At 38.3% G+C, this 17,699-nt stretch overlaps 1 protein-coding gene across 1 annotated transcript in view; it reads left to right on the top strand.

The window, feature by feature from the left end:
• The window catches only part of peli1b (pellino E3 ubiquitin protein ligase 1b), a 46,547-nt gene that overhangs the window by 11,486 nt on the left and 17,362 nt on the right, over positions 1-17,699 (top strand). Inside the window, exon 2 of the mRNA XM_014980183.2 lies at positions 16,735-17,034. Within this exon, the coding sequence (XP_014835669.1) occupies positions 16,952-17,034 (83 nt within the window). The 5' untranslated portion in view covers positions 16,735-16,951. The remainder of the gene's footprint in view (positions 1-16,734; positions 17,035-17,699) is intronic.

Here is a 17,699-nt window from a genome sequence, read left to right as displayed (position 1 = left end):
CCTGGTTGACTGTCATCCGCTTTAGTTCCACATAGGGAGATCAACAAATCTTCTTTACTGAAGATTGATTATTTATTCAATCAATCTGCTTGAATAAATGAATCACATTTAATCCTTCCTTATTTTCTTTCCAAATGGGGTTGTGAAAGACAAGAATGAGAACCCATAGTTAGGTACGGAAGTGAAACTTGTTACTTATTATTGATTAGAACCAGGCCTAAATAGTATAAATAGTATAATATTTCATATATGTATATATATATATATATATATATATATATATATATATATATATATATATATATATATATATATATATATCTTATATATATATCTTATATATATATATATATATAACCTGAGTGAAAACAACATCACTGGATTTCCACTCCAGTCAAAGTTGCCATAGAAACATAAGTCAGTTTGGCCCTTTCTCTTGAATCTTGTCCTGACATTTACCAGCTAAATCTACTCCATCAGATTTGACCAACCCCTTACTTTTAAACAGGTGCAATCACAACATTGAAATCTCTTATTTAAAGTGAATTCACGTGGGAACGAACATCTCGTTGGGATGCATTTCTCTCCTGGTATGTCTTTGTTCTGGGTAATCAACAGAGGTTTGTTCGAACACCACCCAATAGCAGCCCGCCTGCGCTCTGCTTTTCTTGGAAGTCAAGAATCGGTGGTGGGAATGACATCACGAGGATTTGATCATCGTCACGCTCACCAACAACACTGCCTTATATTTTACACGCACAAGGTTTTGATATTCTTACATGTATTCTTGACTTTCAAAGAGCAAAGGAGTGTCTGCACTGAGAAGAGCTCAACAAAATGAGCGTAAATGATAATAAATATTTTATTACTTTCAAGATAATCAGTACTCATTTGAAAAGCAGCTGTTTTGAATTTCAGGGCCTGGATTTATGAGCTTCATTTGACTTTACAAGATGGGAATCAGATTTTAGGTCTGATCTCAGTGGGAAAACACAGTTTTAGTTTTTGTAGCTGTAGATTTTAAAAATGGCTTCAGTGCAGAGCGATCTAAAGTCAGTGCACTAGAGACAATGTGTGTATGTTGTAATCAATGGAAAAGTGTGGCAGCCTTCTTTCAGCTGTTTGGTAGCAGTAATTGAATCTTTATGTTCTTGGTGAAGCGATTCGATTACCTTTCAGAAGAATCCGTTTCCCTTTTAGATCTGTACGTCTGTCCTTCGCTGCTCTCTTTTGGAGCATAAGAACAACGTAAGATTCTGTGGAAATGGCTTTCCATGCCTCACATGTTAGTTATTTTATTGTCTCTTTGTTTTGGTTTCATGCATGTGGTTTGGTATTTTGGTGAAAATCTTTGACATTTTCTCTTTGCATGTGATTTTCACCATAAACCCTCCTGGTGACGCACTTTGAGCACTTCAAAGTTCCAGCGTCTGCATACCTCAAGATTTAGTCATAAAATAACTTCAAGAGAATCATGTTTTGAAGTTTGTTACTGGAGTCACAATTGTCCACATCTCAGTGTTTTGAAAAGTGCATTTTTTTTCCTACTCTTTGATTCGTACAGAGGGTCTGGCCCCTCGGCTATTGGGAAACGATTGCTTCCTGGAGGCGAGGACTCTGTTTAAGTTTTAAGTTTTACTCATTCGCTAACATTTGGCCTTGTTCGACGCTATTAAGCTTTCCGGAAAGGACCTGTGCTGTCTCCGCGACCAAGAGAAAAGTGTCGAGCTAAACGTTAATGTTAATTCAATATTTGGACCAACACAGACTGAACGGTTTCCTTCACTTCCAAAACTGCCATTTCTAAAACCACAGGCAGACTACAATTATTAAACAGTGCAGAAAATCGACTTCATCGTTCACAGCTACTTCTGTTTGCTGATTGGCCCGGTAGAAAATATACTGGAAAAATCCACTTTTTCTGGTAGAAAGTTGAGACAGAGAAGTGAAGGGAGATTTGAACTAAGTGGAATAGCGTAGAAAGGCCAGGCTATCGTGTTTTGATTTTGACTGGACTGCTACAATCACTATTTTAACAGATTTGATATTGTTCTATTCCTTTTATTTTAATTGATAAAGATAGATCTCCAGATGAAAGACATTTACTTATCAGTTTTAATGTACATCTCTGTCTATCGTGTCTTTCCTCATTTCCTGTTTTCCTTTGGATGGTATCTAACGAGACTCATGTAGTTTCCATTTGCATTCATCGACGTGCAAATAGAGGACCTCCTATAGCCATACATTCAGAGGAACAGCAGAAAACTCCTCCTGGGACCAGAGAGAACGAGAGGAGTGAGAGTGGAGAGGGAATTGGGACTTCCTGTGTACATCGACACGCTGACTCTCTGTAAATCACCTCCGAGCAGACCGAACTCCAGGGAGATATGTTGCTTTTTTGGATCCCATGAAGTCTATTTCAGAGTAATATGAACATAAAGATTTATTTTAATCAGTTCTCCATTTCTAGCTGCTGCACAGCAACACGTTAAGAATTCACCCTGATTTGTGTCCCTAATGAAGTCTCATCTGTCTGTGCACTTTAAGAGTTTAATTCATTTTTTGAACCATTTATTTTCTGTAACTCTGCAGCAGGCAGCAGGTCTTCCTTTCCTAAAGCCCTCTTTTGATCCAAGGTTTCTCTGGGTTACACTACTGTATTTTATTGCACCAGCTTACTTTTAAGACTGGAGATCCGACGTAGGAGGAAAAATGATTCTGATCGTGTCCGGTTGGATTTAAGACGGTCACTATTTAAAGACAGCCGAACCCATAAAACATCTCCACATGCAAAGACGAAAAAAAAAATTAGATTTAAAAAATGTAGGAGGTGTTGCAGCCTTGCTTCTGAGATCCAATTCACACCAGAAGAAGAAAGTGTGAGCAGGATGAAGAATTAACGCAAGATGTTTGCCAGATTCAGATTTGACGTGTTCAGGTTGCCAGATAACCACACTGGTAAAAACGGAAAGATGGCCGTTATTATTTAATCCTCAATTACTACTGTCATTGTCATCTTTTAGGTAATATGTGTGAAAAGAGAAAGGAAAGGTTAAATATGTCCATACTACAAAAAATGTTTTACTTTGTGCCTTGCTTTGAGTTTCTGTCCACATTTACCTTTTTTTCTGTCAGAGTGAATTACTAGTGTGGGAAACACTTCATCACAGTCGCTCATTAAAAATAGTGTTCTCACACATTTAGTCCTGAAGAAACAGCAAGCCTGCAGTATGTGAAAAAAATAATTTTAGTAAATGTGATCAATTCTGTCTGGAAACCCATGCTAAAATAAAACGGGAGTGAGAAAGGCATTGGCTGGTTAATATTAAACATACCAAGGTTTTTAAAATACTGTTATAATAATCGGATAGCAAAAGGGGCTCAATGAAAGACAATATATTTTACTGACATTGAACCAGGTGAAGCTAAAACTATGCCACCTGAGGAGTTATGGCTATAGAAAACATTTACAGGCGAAAGTTTTTCTTCTATCTTAAATGCAAAATGTGTGCATTTTGTTCCATTTTGGCTTAATTACTGTTCTGAGTATGTTCTTTCAACAATTGGCCATTTTTAAGTCTCCAGTTAACAATTAATCAATTGCTAAATCCGTTTATTAGTTTATTTATTTTTTTCCATTTCGTTTTTTGTCAAATTTGTGTTTTGAGGATTTTTAACACATACAAAACATTTTGAAAAATGTTATAGTTGTATAATTTAAACGAGACAGTAGTTTAAATGAAACATGAAGAAAATGTTATTGGCTTGTATGAATACAAGCAAAAATCTGAAAACCTTTATCTGACTTTTACTTAACTTATAAAGGTTTATCGAATGAAATGCTGTTGACTTAGGCATTTTTAGATTGGTGGTGGGATTTCTCAGTTCCCGTCTCTGACCAGCTTGTTCTAATAGTTTTGTAATCTTCCACTTAAGGCCCTTGTAGTGGCAGCATTAAAAACAACATAAGAAAGTTCACATAACTAGTAATAATAATTTAAAAAATGCTAAAAACAGCTCTAGTGTCTTGACAACAGCTAGAGACGCTCATCCTCTTTCTGTGTCGCAGGGGAAAATGAAGTCATTGATTGGATCAGTTAAATCAAGAAGGAGACAAAATGGAAGGTAAAAAAAAAATGGGAAAGAGGATCTGGCATTGGGTTTTGCCAGATCCACCACACGGATCAGTTTCCGAGGCATCAGGAGTCCTATCTTCAACATGTGTAAACCAATCCCTCTCCTCTGACCCGGTCCTGTAACCCTACCCACAGACACCAGGCCCATCCATCAACCCACATCCTCGCACTCCTGTCTATCTGCCTGAAATTCTCCTTTTTTCAGGCAGAAAAAAGGAGAGTTCAGTGTGTTTACTGCTTCCCACTCTGAAATGGAACAAAACAAACAACAACAACAAAAAACACTCAACCGTAAATTGTAGGGTTTGTGCTTGAGTGTTGTTAGCATTAAACTGTTTTTAAGACCAACATCGAGCATGAGGTTTGTGGTCAGACAGTGTAGGCCTTCAGCATGATGTGCTGCCTAATTCTCTGTCTTAAATGCCATTCGGAAAACTTTTCCAAGAAATTTTAGGAAGCTTTCTGTTCCAAGACCGTCAGATTCCAAGATCCTTTTTAATACATCCTTTTCCGTTGGCAATAAATGTAACTGAATCTAATATAGGTTTGTTTTTCTTGCCCCCCAGCCTCTAATTAACATTAAACCTCTAATCACCAGTTAGTTTAGAAAACTAGCAAGTTCATTTTGGGAGCAAAAGACATGAATCTGATTTTTTTTTTAAATCCAACACTCCATCAGTGAACATGACTCCAGCTCTGCTCCTGAAGGCAGCAGCTATAATCCAGTGGCGAATTGAAAGGCGTCACACTCAGATCTGGCTTCCAAATGTGACAATCACACACGAGACGGCCACTTAAGAGGTTTCTCTCTGATGAGCTGCAGACCCGGTGGCTTTCCCGCCACGCAGCTGCCATTTGACGCAGGAAGTTGAGGGTTTGGAACCACAGCTCTGATGTAGGACCGGCTCGCTTCATGTGGAGCTCCTCTCCTCTGAAATCCGCTTTAACTGGAGGTATTTCAAGCTAACTATAGATGGTTACACCGCCATTGAAGTTGGGATCCTGGGGTCTCTTTGTAGTACTTTACAAACGTTTTTATCGATATGTCCTCTCACTAATTTAAGCCAAACATTCTTGCACTTGCAAAACGTGGAAGTAGGAGAAGTTAGATCCAAACTCAAACTTTTTTTTTTTTTTTTTTTTTTTTGATGATACGACATACTGTTGGTGTTCGTCAAAAAAATGTTGACAAATTTAAAAACACAAAAAAACTGAAATTTCTATTTTATTGAACCAATTTCTGTTTTTGAGGTTGGCTCCAATTACTTATTTTGTAAAGTTCTGACCTACCGATTTTGGTATGATTTCTCTCTCAAACTATGTCAAACAGGGATTAGTATCATAAGTGACATCGGCATCACCCAAAATTAGTCATTTTTTAATATATCGGAATAGGTCCAATAATTGAAATTTGGTTGATATTAACCACCGATATTTATTTCCATTTTATTGCCATTTGTTTCCAGGGGAGTAGAGGAGGTTGGTCATTTAGTGTTTACTTGCGATAGTGATGCATCAAAGGATTGTGGGAAGTTTAACTACGGTGTGATGTTGATATTGGCTCAGATCGGTGCATCCCTAAACATAAGATGCACTGATGCATAAGATCAGTGCATCTTATGTACTGATAAAACTGGGGGAAACCAGTTTTATTTCTGGTTGAATAAAACTTTTTGATGGTATAACAAAGTTTATCCCAGAAAACTTGCTAAGTCCGGTGGTTGTGTGCTAGGGCAGTTATTCATCCTGCAGCCTGTTGGGTTTCTGAGTTAAAAAAATGTTTAAAGTTGACAGGAAATTTGAAAATATCACTTAATAATTATCTGTTATTGAAAGATTGGAAGAGTAATACCTGAACACCAACTATAAAATCTTAAAAAATGCAAACATTTTTGAAAGACTTGAACAAATAAGCAATGCTTAGCCTGGTGGGGGCACAAGTAAAGCCTGGTGGCCCGCCAGGCTTATAATACACACAAGATTTTATTTTAAATCATATTATTGTACAGAGAGATCACTCTGTCACTGGAATTCAACAAATAATGACCTGCAAGTTCTTGCGCAATGACATTTACTGAATTAAAAAAAAGAAAGAAAAACAGTGATTGTATCGTTGCAGTGATGCTTTATTACTTTTTTTTCTCTCCCAAAGACTTGTTTGTTAGTGTTTTGAGGTTAAGCACATGGCTTTTTATCCCCACTAAGCAACCTCAGTCATTGCACTTTACAAGTGGGACATGGTTCAAGTGGATTGGAAGTTTGAAAAAGGGAGCTTTTGTTAAAGGGGAGGTCTGCTGGATTCTTAGCAGCGGGTGGTTCTGTGGAGAAGCTGAGTTGCTCCTTTACATTACATTGGACCTTTTCATGATCGGTCCAGCCTCTGAATGTGTTCACTGTAATGAATTTTAAGTCCTTTGACTTGCTGTAGAGACAAAAGTTCAAAGGTTGCCTTAAAACTCGGAGTAAAGTCAACTTTGAGACCTAAATTAAATCAACGCTGACATGCTTAAAAACAGGACAGTTTACAACTTTAGGCTAAAAATAGGAAAACTCATGAACTCGCACTCTGTATTAAAAAAAAAACTCCTAACAAGTGGCGTTAAAGAGATAAAATAAGAGCTTTTAGCAAAAGGTAGCTGTCATTTTTTACAGTTAGGACATAAAAACTGACAGCTTATGACGTTTTCATTTTTCCTACACGTATTGGGACTCCTTACAGTTATTTTTTATTTTACTTACTTAATGTTATTTTCTTTTCTTTATGTCCTTTTTCCGTGTTTCTGACATTTTATTTCAACATTTTATTTCTTCTTGGCCATTTCATACTTTTGCGGTTTTGTTCTTTTCGTAATTGTTCATCCATGACAACCGGTACTAAATAGGGTGCGTTCACATTGCACCCTGAAGTGACCCAATTCCGATTTTTTTGACGTAATGCAACCTGTATCCGATCTTTTCATGGCAGTGTGAACAGCACAGGTCGGATTCTTTTTCGAATGTGACCCATATCCGATACGTATCCGATTCAAATGCGACCTAACGTCCAGGTCACATTCATCCGAACTGAATGTCATTGTTTCTCAACAAATCTCACTATTCTGCGTCCTGATGCACGCAAGTGGGAAGAAAAACAACAACCATGATGGACTATATGAGGATTAAGTTGTTAATATGCTGCTCCGGCGGGACAACAACTTCAAATATGTAAGCTAAGCTCCACCATTAGCCTCCATGTTTACTTCCACAAACACTGAGCACTTCTTCTTTTTATGGCGGTTGGGAGAACACTTAGAATGCTGACGCTATTGCGCCCTCTACTGCGCATGCGGGACACTTTCAGGTCGTTTGCCCGTTCACACTGCAGAATGCATACAGGTCGCATTTACTGGCAGTGTGAACGGCCCCGGCAAAAAAATCGGAATTGCCAAAAAATCAGAATTGGGTCACTTCAGGCTGCAGTGTGAACGCACCCCTAGATGTCAGCTCACATTTTGCTCTAACAAAATGTGGTTTTGTGACTAACAGATCATAATCCTTTCAGGAGGTCGCTCTATGCAGTACTGGTTTGATTAAGGGTTACAGTAATGAGAATAAGTAGTCAAAATATAATGAAGTATTAAAATAACTCCTAATAACTTGCTTTAATATATAGACAACAGACATATACTTTTTTTTCATAAATGTGAAACAAGCCTCTTATAAAACTCTGTTTTTTATTAGTTTTGAGACCTAAATGAATACAGTTCATATTGACTCGTGTATGTTTTACGACTCCAGACAAATTGTATTTAGATTAAGAGCAAAAAAGGACATTTGGACTGTAAGGTTTGTCTTCAAATCACCACATTTTTCTCGGTATGACCATTATAAATGTAATGTTTTTTACCATCTCAGTGAAAATGGGTTTTAAACTAACAGCAGACAGAAAACATCACATGATGTGATCGAGAATCGTAAAAGCGGCTTCTCAATCACAATACCTCATCTGTATGAGGTTTATGACCTTTGTGTCATAAATCTGTTAGCGAGACAGAAAAAGAAAAGAAAAACAAAAGCCAGGTCGATTCATTTGTGTATTTTAATATTAACCCTAATGCTGACGAGGTGAGACGTTTTTACTACCAGAACCTGGCAGAACTGCCATGAGATAATTTCTGAAAGATTTATTTATTATTCACTAAAACAGCTGTCAAAACAATAAATCCAAACTTCTGTAAGAGGACTGTAGACATGTTGAGTCAGGCTAAAACCTTGATTTCCATGCTGTCAGACCCGGTATTGACACGCGCTTACAATCTGCTTTCCCAATCTGAATTTATAAGTTTCGCTTGAACTTCTAGAGCTCTGATGTCCGGACAAATGTTAATAGTTAGGTCAGAGAAGACTGTGTGTTTTGAAAGTCTGATTAGAAATATCTGAACAGGAATGGGCCACGCTGTCCTCTGTTTCCATCCATCTCTACCTTTTTTTTTCCATTACACTTTGTGCAGTTCGCCCAGATTCACGTCAGCGAAACACACGTTTGCTTCCAAGGACGCACGAACCTCCAGGTAAACTGTTTGCAGATCCATAATCAGAACCACTCTGTAGAGAACAGTTTCGCATCTTGTTCTGTCCCTCGTCTCCTAAAAGAGAGTTGTGGGAAGCGGAGGAAGTGTGGCGGGAGTGGAGGAGGCCTGGAAATATGACGTGCTCGACTTCAGTTTGTGTAGCAAAAAAGAAAAAAAAAGAACTAAAATAAAAGCCCCTCTCTTCTAATCAACGGCTCGTAATAGCTGGAACAAAACCAGCAGTCATGGGACGCGGACATGAAAAGAGTGCAGAGGAGGGACGAGGTAGACTTTCTGTTTTTTTGGAAAGCGGCCGCTGCGAGCGTTTGAAGAGATTTCTGTGGCTCGGCGCGAGGCAGCCGGGGAGCTTCAGAGCCCCACGTCATCGCGACTCTGCGCCGATGACATGAAAGGTGCGAGATGCCTTAAAGCCGCAGTGTTTTGAGGATGTGGTGAAAGCCAGCAATACCGGGATGATTAGATATCTGCTGGGTCTTATTCATAAAGGGGCTCTGACAGAGATCACAGCAGCCACAGGTCTGGAGATGAACTTGTTTTTTCCTCCTTCAGGTTTCTGTTTTACACAGCCGTCATCCGCCCTCAGCTTAGATTGTGCTAAATAATGCCAAATTTCACCTCAGCTTGCAAAACTTCATTAACTCTTTGAGTAATGTGTTCAGGTTGCTTTCACACTTGATGGTCCCATAGTCTCGGTTCGACTGGGAACCAAAATTACAACTTTAGTGACATTTGCAGCCGGCGAGAATCAAACTACTGAACGACCTGTTACCCTTCTCGGCTGCAGTGGCGCTGCAGCAAGAACCGCTGAAGAAAACAACTCGAAAACCTTTGAAGAAGACACATAATGTAAGCAAAAATGCAGTAGCATCAGATATTAGTGGTTGTAGGATTTCTCTTTTACTGTGGTAAAAGGCCACCAGCCATTTCTCCCAGTAACGCTAATTAGCTAGTGTTTGTTTTGGTTATATTTACCCAGAATGCCTGCAGTCCACATCCTGCTTTTGCAGTGGTCCTGCATCCACATTTGCAAACAGCACCAGAGTACCAGAGTTCACTTCAGCCGAACCGAGACCTATGTTTTTAGGATGACCAGAGTTCACTTCTTTTGCTCCACATCAGAGTTTCCAAACGAACCAGACTTTCTAGAAAAACCGACTACAGTTTGATTGAAGCGGATTAAAACAGGGTTGGCGTGTAAGTGAATTCGTCACCATCGAGTTTCTACAGATGTTCAGGAGGAGACGCCTGGACATACTTTTACTGCCATCGCTCAAGTTCTGCGGGTTAAAAAATGTCGATGAAGCTACGTGGGGAATGTTGGATCCAATCTTGGACTAAAATCCAGCCTTCATGCCTTTTTAATATCCTATAGAATATACACAAAACATAACTTTAAAGCTTGAAGGAAGCAGCTCAAAACCGTCTCTATATTTAGAGATCGTATCCTTTGTTTTGTAGTGTTTGCAGAGCAGTGGGTCCGTTTGGTCCTGAACCACTCTGCATGTCCAGAAGGTCAGACTCATATCATCACCCCTGAGCTTCTTCCTAGTATCCGTAATTATTTATTGATTTTCTGAACCCACTTTAACACGAGGATACTCTTACCGCTTTCCAGTAATGAAGACCACAATCATGTTGGAGACTCTGGATTCTTTGTCATCCAGCTGTTGCTCTTGTGTATATATATATATATATATATATATATATATATATATATATATATAATTCTGTAATTATTTTGGGGAAAAAATTTGGTTCCAAGCAAAGTTTTAAAATTGTTGATGTGAAAAGTTTTTGCTGGGCTTTGTTTTCTAGACAAGTATCTTTGACTGGGCTCCAGTAACTTTATTACAGCCAGCAAAAAGCCGGCGTAAAGTAATCAAATGTGGTTTAAAGGGGCAGCATTATATGTTTTTCAGACATTTTGTAGCACAATCAAATAATTATCTTGCCTTCAGTTGTTATGAAAATGCTCTACATAAAAAAAAATAAATAAATTTGACAGCTCACTGTAGGAAGGCTAAATGAAATATTTTGAAAGCTCTTAGAGAAATCAGAATCAGCTAAAGTGGTGTGAAGCCGGTGAGCCCCTCTGCCTTCTCTGAACTCATTTTGTCCCGTTTCAAGATATAAATCAACATGAAAGGAAGCGCTGTGCAGAATTTCAATCAAAAACAAGAAAAAACTGGACATAGTGTTCGAGTGCGGTGTTTGTTTTTATGCACTAAAACAGGCCGTAGTCAGACATGTTTGCAGGTTGGCTTGGCGATGCGGTAAACAAAGGCGCAACTGCTGCTTCCTCACCAGCATAAATCAAGGTGTTTCCTCATGTCAGTTGCATTGGGTGCCGTGGGTTTGTCAGATGTCGAGCTCTCACTACTTCTCACTCACACTCTCTCTCTCTCTCTCTGCTGGAGTGGCAGGTGTCACCTGTGCTGGGTTGTGTTGAGATTTATGAAGTCGCTCTGTGTGCTGTCAGCAGCTTGCTGCTACAGTCTGTGACCTCAGCCTGCAAAGTCAGCCTCTCTCTGAGCTCCCCGGCTCGATTGTTGCAGCGCTGTGTGTCTCTGTAGCTTAGCAGCAGTTGGCAAGCGGCCATGCCGGGCTTTAGTGTCATGCAGAGCTGTGCAGACACACACTCTTCAGAAACTGCGCACACACACATAACACGAGTGAATAGCGGACAATAGCTGTAAAGTAAGTTTTTTTTTTTTCCCCCAAAATACAATCTCTTTATATTCCTTTAACCCTGTATTGTAGGTTGTTAAAAAAATTACTTATCTTTACGATCGTAATGGCATTTTTATTAGTTATTTTAGTAATTGATTAATCAATTAATTATTTATTCTGACGATTAATCAGTTAGTGGCTTAAAGAATTGGCACATTCTACAAATTTTTCATTTAACCACTCAGTCCTAAATACAAAACAAAAATTAAAATAAACAAGTAATTCAATTCCATTTTTTAAGTAAGAAAATAAACATTTTATTGCCTAAAATGCAGAATTGTACAGAACCAGATGAAGCTTGAACTGACACTTATGACTTTATCATAAAGAATTTATATATTGTTTGTATGGTTTTATAATACTGCTCTGAATTTGTTGTTTTGTTCACCAAATGACCTTTTTTCAGTCCAGACTCCAGTTATTAAATTAGTGACGATTATTTAAATTAAAAAAAAAAAAAAAAAGCGATTAATCACGATTGATTCGATTAATCGTTTCAGCCATAATTTTTTTATTGTAATTTCTCAGTAAACTCTTATTTTCAGTCTTGGTCCAGATGTGTGTTAGCTTTAGGAATCTCTTTTTGCTTGGACATTGATCCATGCTAGCTAATTTCTCTCTTAAGGTTTTACGTACTTATTTCCAGTCCTGTGGAATCTAAAAATAAAGACCGCCCAGAAATTCATTTTGCTTTTGTTAGCAATCTAAACATCTCCTCCGTTTGATTTATTTGGTCATTGTGTGTTTAAGAGTTGGACAGAGATGAACAAGAATAGATGTGGGGTATTTGACAGGGTGCAAATGCACCAGATTTAGCTAACAGGCTGTTTTTCATCCGCAGTCCCTGGAGCAGGAGAAACTGAGCACATCTTATTCTGAAATGTTCCAGAGATGTTCAGGACACAGTTATTTTTTTTCCTCCACATCTTCTAAAAATTACCTTTAGGAAATCAGCAGCGCACCAAATGTTCTGCTGAAGGCGTTGTTCCCCTGACCTTTACAGCGCTTTCCTCTCTCTTGTTAGTATTGTGCATACGTTCATTGACATTAAGCTCATCAGTGTAGCCTGCTGTTGCAGATTCTTTGCATTTCCCCCCGCCCCTCCCAAAAACAACTGTGGGCAGAAATGGCTGCAAAATGTAAAATGGTAGGGATATGTTTTTTTTTTTCTTTTTTTATTGTTTCCTCAAAATTGACAACCCAAAGAAAAAAGCCCGTAATCCTTAACAAAACCATAGACTAAACTCTTGCTACAGGACTCTCAGCAGCCGGGTCTATTAATCTTTTCCCCTACACTGTCTGGATCCATACTCAAGCGATCAATTCCTGGCAAGTCCAGCTACTAGTTCTATTCAGACCCCTACATACTTATGCACGCATGAGGCACAGTTCGCTATGTTTGTGTGGATCCTCTGATAACTTTGTTGGAGTTTTGTGGGATTAACCCGTTTTTCGCCAGGGAAGCAGTTCAGGTGTTTCCGCCCTCCCCCAACCATCTGCTGAAATCAAGCTTGTTAAGATGCTGCTGCGGAAGAGCTGCTTACAATTTAACTGTGTGAAACAACGGCGTTATCTCCATGTTGCTACTAATTGTTTCACCTCCACCCTTGTTCTGAGAGGAGAACGGCTCATCGCTCCTTTGTCAAATGTGGGTTTTAAAAATAGATCAGAAGTGAAACAAGCGTTAAAACTCTTGTGTTACCGCTTCACAGGAGCTGCGGTGAGACTGGGAGACAATTTGTGAAGGAGTGTACCTTCACATCTGCACTGATTTCAAAATAATGTTCAAATGTCACCGAATTGTCAACTATGACACACAGAGAGCAAGAGAGAAAAATGGCTTCCTTGAACCAATCCAGGTCGATTCAGTGTGTTTGAATAACTCAATTCGTAATTTGAAAAACAGAAACATCAGTTCAATCCAGTCATTTTTTAAACTGATTTAAATTAAACTACATACATTAGGATTTTAGCATGGTTATAATGTAGTGCAGTCAAAATCAGGTCAATATGGCAATAAAAAAAATTCGTCTAAGGAAGATGAATTAATCTTTCATATTTAGTAAGCATGCGGCGACAGTGAAAAGGAACAACTTCCTTTTTAACAGGAAGATAAAATTTTGATCAGTTTGTCCAGCTACAAAACAGGTGGAGTTGGAATGAGAGGACAAAGTATGAATTCATTAATGGTATAAATTCGTACATTACTCAGTACTGGACCATCGTTTCTGGCTCGACACAAGGGCAGGAAAAATTAATCGCGATGACTCAATTATTGAAACGATCAACTAATTTAGTAATCGATTCCGGAAAACAAACACTGAATAGAAATGAATGAAACCTCTATTAGAGCGACAATAATTTTCATATCTTTTGACATTAAAGCTAACCACAGAACCAGACAAGCATGGAAACCATGTGACCGTAAGCTTTTGGCCCTTTTGTTAAAAACATAAAATCAAGAAATCACATTTACGTTTCATTTCCACATCTCGTAATCTTCAGGTACTAAAGCGATATTGTTGAAATCACATGTGGAGTGTTTTGTCTTCTTTCTGTCATAATAATGTTTCGTCGAGATCTTTATCCGCAGAACCTTCACCAAGACATCAGTAGGATTTTTACTAGCAAGGAAACTCAATGTGAAATGTTTGTATTTGCGTATAAAACGTCCTCTAACTTTATCCTCTAGCATTAGGAATCTTGAAGTGTAAAATGTAGCATTAATTTAGCATCTCGCCGCTCTGGATCCTGTGATCGCACCTTTTCTGAGTAAATCTCTGCAATACATTCCCTCCTGCAGAGATATTTTAGCAGCACAAGATCAAGTGAAACTATTCTCCTGAGATTGGTCAACCAAACAACAGAGCAGTTGCTAATGTCAACATGATGTCGCTTCCTGTGTGAGTGTGGGAACGTTGCAGGTTCGCAGCACAAAGTGCTGACTTTCTGAAAGTGAACCGCTGAACACTTTCTAAATGTTCCCTTTAAACCAGTGCTTTGTTGTTGTTTTTTTGTTTTTTTTGTGGGGTTTTGTGGTGCATATATTAGCAACCAGTGTGTTACACGCACACTTTCTCTAATTTTTTCTTATTCTAAAACAACAACAAAAAAAAAATTGAAGGCAAGTCAATTGATGCTATTTTGTGGCTTTTTCTGCTCAGTTTGGGTTTTTCAGACTTGCTGGACAGTTCGGCAAAGAATGTGCATGTTCGATTTTTTTATGCCTTTTGTGGGATTAGTGAATAACAATAATTTAAAAAAAACTGTTTACAGAGCCACTGTAAATAACGAAGCAAGTGGGAAAATAAATTTGGGAGCTGAAAAGCATCAACGTCGGCACAAATTTGGAGCTACAACAAGAAACAAATTGGTTAAAGTTACAAATTTTGGTTCGTAGCTTGAAAATACCACAGTTTGTAAAATTAATGTTGCTTTGATTCCTGAGAATTTGGCAAAAGCTGTTTTTGTTTAGAAAAATAATTGTTTTAAATACAAACAAATCTAAGCTAATATGAACATAGCAGATTACCTTGGCATTAAGACAAGACACTGATGCGACCGCTGGGTTTTATTTTTTCCATGAAATGTAACAAGTATCCCAAATTATTCTGGATCGAATAACCTCAATACCCTTCATAATATTTATTTCATGCAATTCCATTTGTACACATTTTAAAAGTATTAGATAATCCAGTGACAATCATTAGCATTCAATATAGTGTATGAAAATCTTGGACACAAAAATTCATTTTTGCAATTTTAAATAATAAATCAGCTTCTTTGGAGGAATATGTTGCACGATGCATATTTTGTAACCTACATTTACTGTTTATAACTTTTATTTATTATGAATTATTTAGCAGTATTTGAATGCATGTATTGGCTAGAAAAGTCTACTTTTCTGTATTCTTTGAAGTTCAAAATAACGATTTCAAAAAAATTATTTGAATTTGATTGAGCTGGAATAATAATAATGTTTTTAAACTGTGCTCGTCGATGCAGAAAACAGTTTTTCTACCTTCAGACAGTAATGTTTAAAATAGCATGTGTCTGGGCAGGACGACAGCTGGTGCTGATAAAACCTTAGTGCATGTTGGGTACACCTAATGGTTCCCACTGAAAAGCACAATTTATTGTGGTTTGTAGTGCATGTAAAGCACTTAAATAATTAGTCCTTCCAGAACGATCTGGACTTCAGATGTTGGATGCATTTAAATTCTTGAACACCTCCCACTCTTCATCGCTCTTCCTGCTCCTGCCCATCCTCACTCGTCGAAAAAATAAATAAAAACACTTTACGTCCCACACCGTGTGCATTTGCGGTGGTGGAAACTCCCAGCAGATGGGCACTCTGGGAATCGTAGGAGAAATGCACCGCTTCGCCCGGCGCAGGCTTCCTGGAAGTGAAGTCATGATATAAAATAAATTGTACGATAAATCCGTCTCTCTGTTTCGCCGTCTAGTGAGTGGTGGGGAGAAAAAAAGGAGGTGTTACAAAAAGGTTACAAGTTAGACTCAAACTTGCGTCGATATGCTTCAGAAAGCCGCCGCAGGAAGTCCAATGCATTCTGTTTCTCATGCCCTCTTATCTCCTTTCTGTGATTTCCTGTGTACAGAAAGTCGTACACAGATGCTTACTTCAGAGGACAACTCAAAAACAGCATCTATAGCTAGCAGTAGTTCTTAAATAAAAAACATTTCAGTCATTTTTCTAACTCAGAGGGTCAAAAAGGTTTTGTAGGTACGATTTTCTTCAATGGAATGTGTTAAATATTTTGTACATATGAGGGCTGCGACATATATCAACATATTGTCAAAAACTGCAGTAAATCTTTGCTAAGTGTGGTGTTGTGTTGGCAGGTTGGCCCAAAAATCTAATTCTGCCCAGGGCCTCATTCAACCTGGGACTGGCCCTGCAAGTTTTATTAAGTCTGCAAAACCTTGTTTTAACATTGTAATGGAGTAGTAGCAGCCAGTTAAATACACTTAATTAATTTAATTAGTGATGAAATATAAAACAATGTATTTTTACATGAAATATTATGCCAAAATTATTTGCAGATAAATGGTGCAACACACAAAGCAGCTACATAATGAACATGTGTAGAGCCAATAAATCCATTTTCTGTAGAGTAAAAATCTGAAATCTGATTTTTTTTTTTTAAGACTGGTGAAATTGCTAATGCAAAATTTGTAATATTTGTAATCCAAATGTGTGTGTTTCTTCCTTTGGTGTCAGTGTAAATAAAACGAGCAGAGCTTTATTTGTGTGTCTCCTCTGTCTCTTCCTGCAGGGCAGGACAGGTGGCACTGCAACGCACGAACACATGGAGCATGAGAGGCTGGAGCTGAGGATCAGCTGACCCCTCTCCCCTTCTCCATCTCCTCCTCACCCCTCCTCTTGCTCCGCTCGATCGACGTCACCTTCTTTTCCTCCTCACCCCGTCCCGCCTCACCCTGTTGGATCCCGTCCGACCTCTCCCCCCTGCAAGCCTCAGTCAGCAGGGCCCGATGTATTCCCCGGAGCAGGAAAACATCTCCACCACCTCGTCCACCAAAGTGCCAGTGAAGTACGGGGAGCTCATTGTGCTGGGGTAGGCGAAAACTAATGAAAAAGTTTCACACGCTGATTCTGTTACAGTCATTTCAATCAGGAGGTGTGAAAATGTAAACAACCCAACCTGATGTTGGAGAAAACATGAATTTCTGTTTGTTATAATTCTGTTCATATGGGGAATATTTCAATCCTACAACACATAAATGTTTGTATATATGTTTCCATGCTGTTTGTTTATTTATTTATTTTTTTTTTTTTGGAGGGGGGGTAAGCATGATTTTTCTAAAGCTACAAGCCCTTTTAGTGCTGTATTTCTGTTACTGAGGCACAGGAGGAAAGAAGGAGGCCAGATTTGGGACATGCGTTTCAAAAACACAAAATCTTACCAAGTATTTTTGGTCTAATTTCTAGTCCAAGTACACTTGAAATGAGGCAAAATTAACTTACAAGTAGCTTTTCAGCGAGATATAGGATCTTGTTTTTAAAAAGTATTATTATTAATAAGGGAAATAATTTGCCAGTGGAACAAGACATTTTACCTTTTAATACTGAAAAACTGTCTTCTCCTATTGGCAGATTATTTTTTTCTTCTTTAGTACCTTTTCATCAATTAAGGAATTACTGATTTAAAGCTGGCTCTAGTATCTTGCTGTAAAGTTACTTGTAAGTTAGTTTTGTCTTTGAGACTGCTCCAAAAGCTCC

This window comes from Poecilia mexicana, unplaced genomic scaffold, assembly GCF_051168715.1.
Source record: "Poecilia mexicana isolate PSO_F unplaced genomic scaffold, ASM5116871v1 scaffold_15, whole genome shotgun sequence".
In the NCBI taxonomy this organism is placed as follows: domain Eukaryota; kingdom Metazoa; phylum Chordata; class Actinopteri; order Cyprinodontiformes; family Poeciliidae; genus Poecilia; species Poecilia mexicana.
Note: the sequence above shows the minus strand (reverse complement) of the source record. Positions and strands in the feature narration are given on the sequence as shown.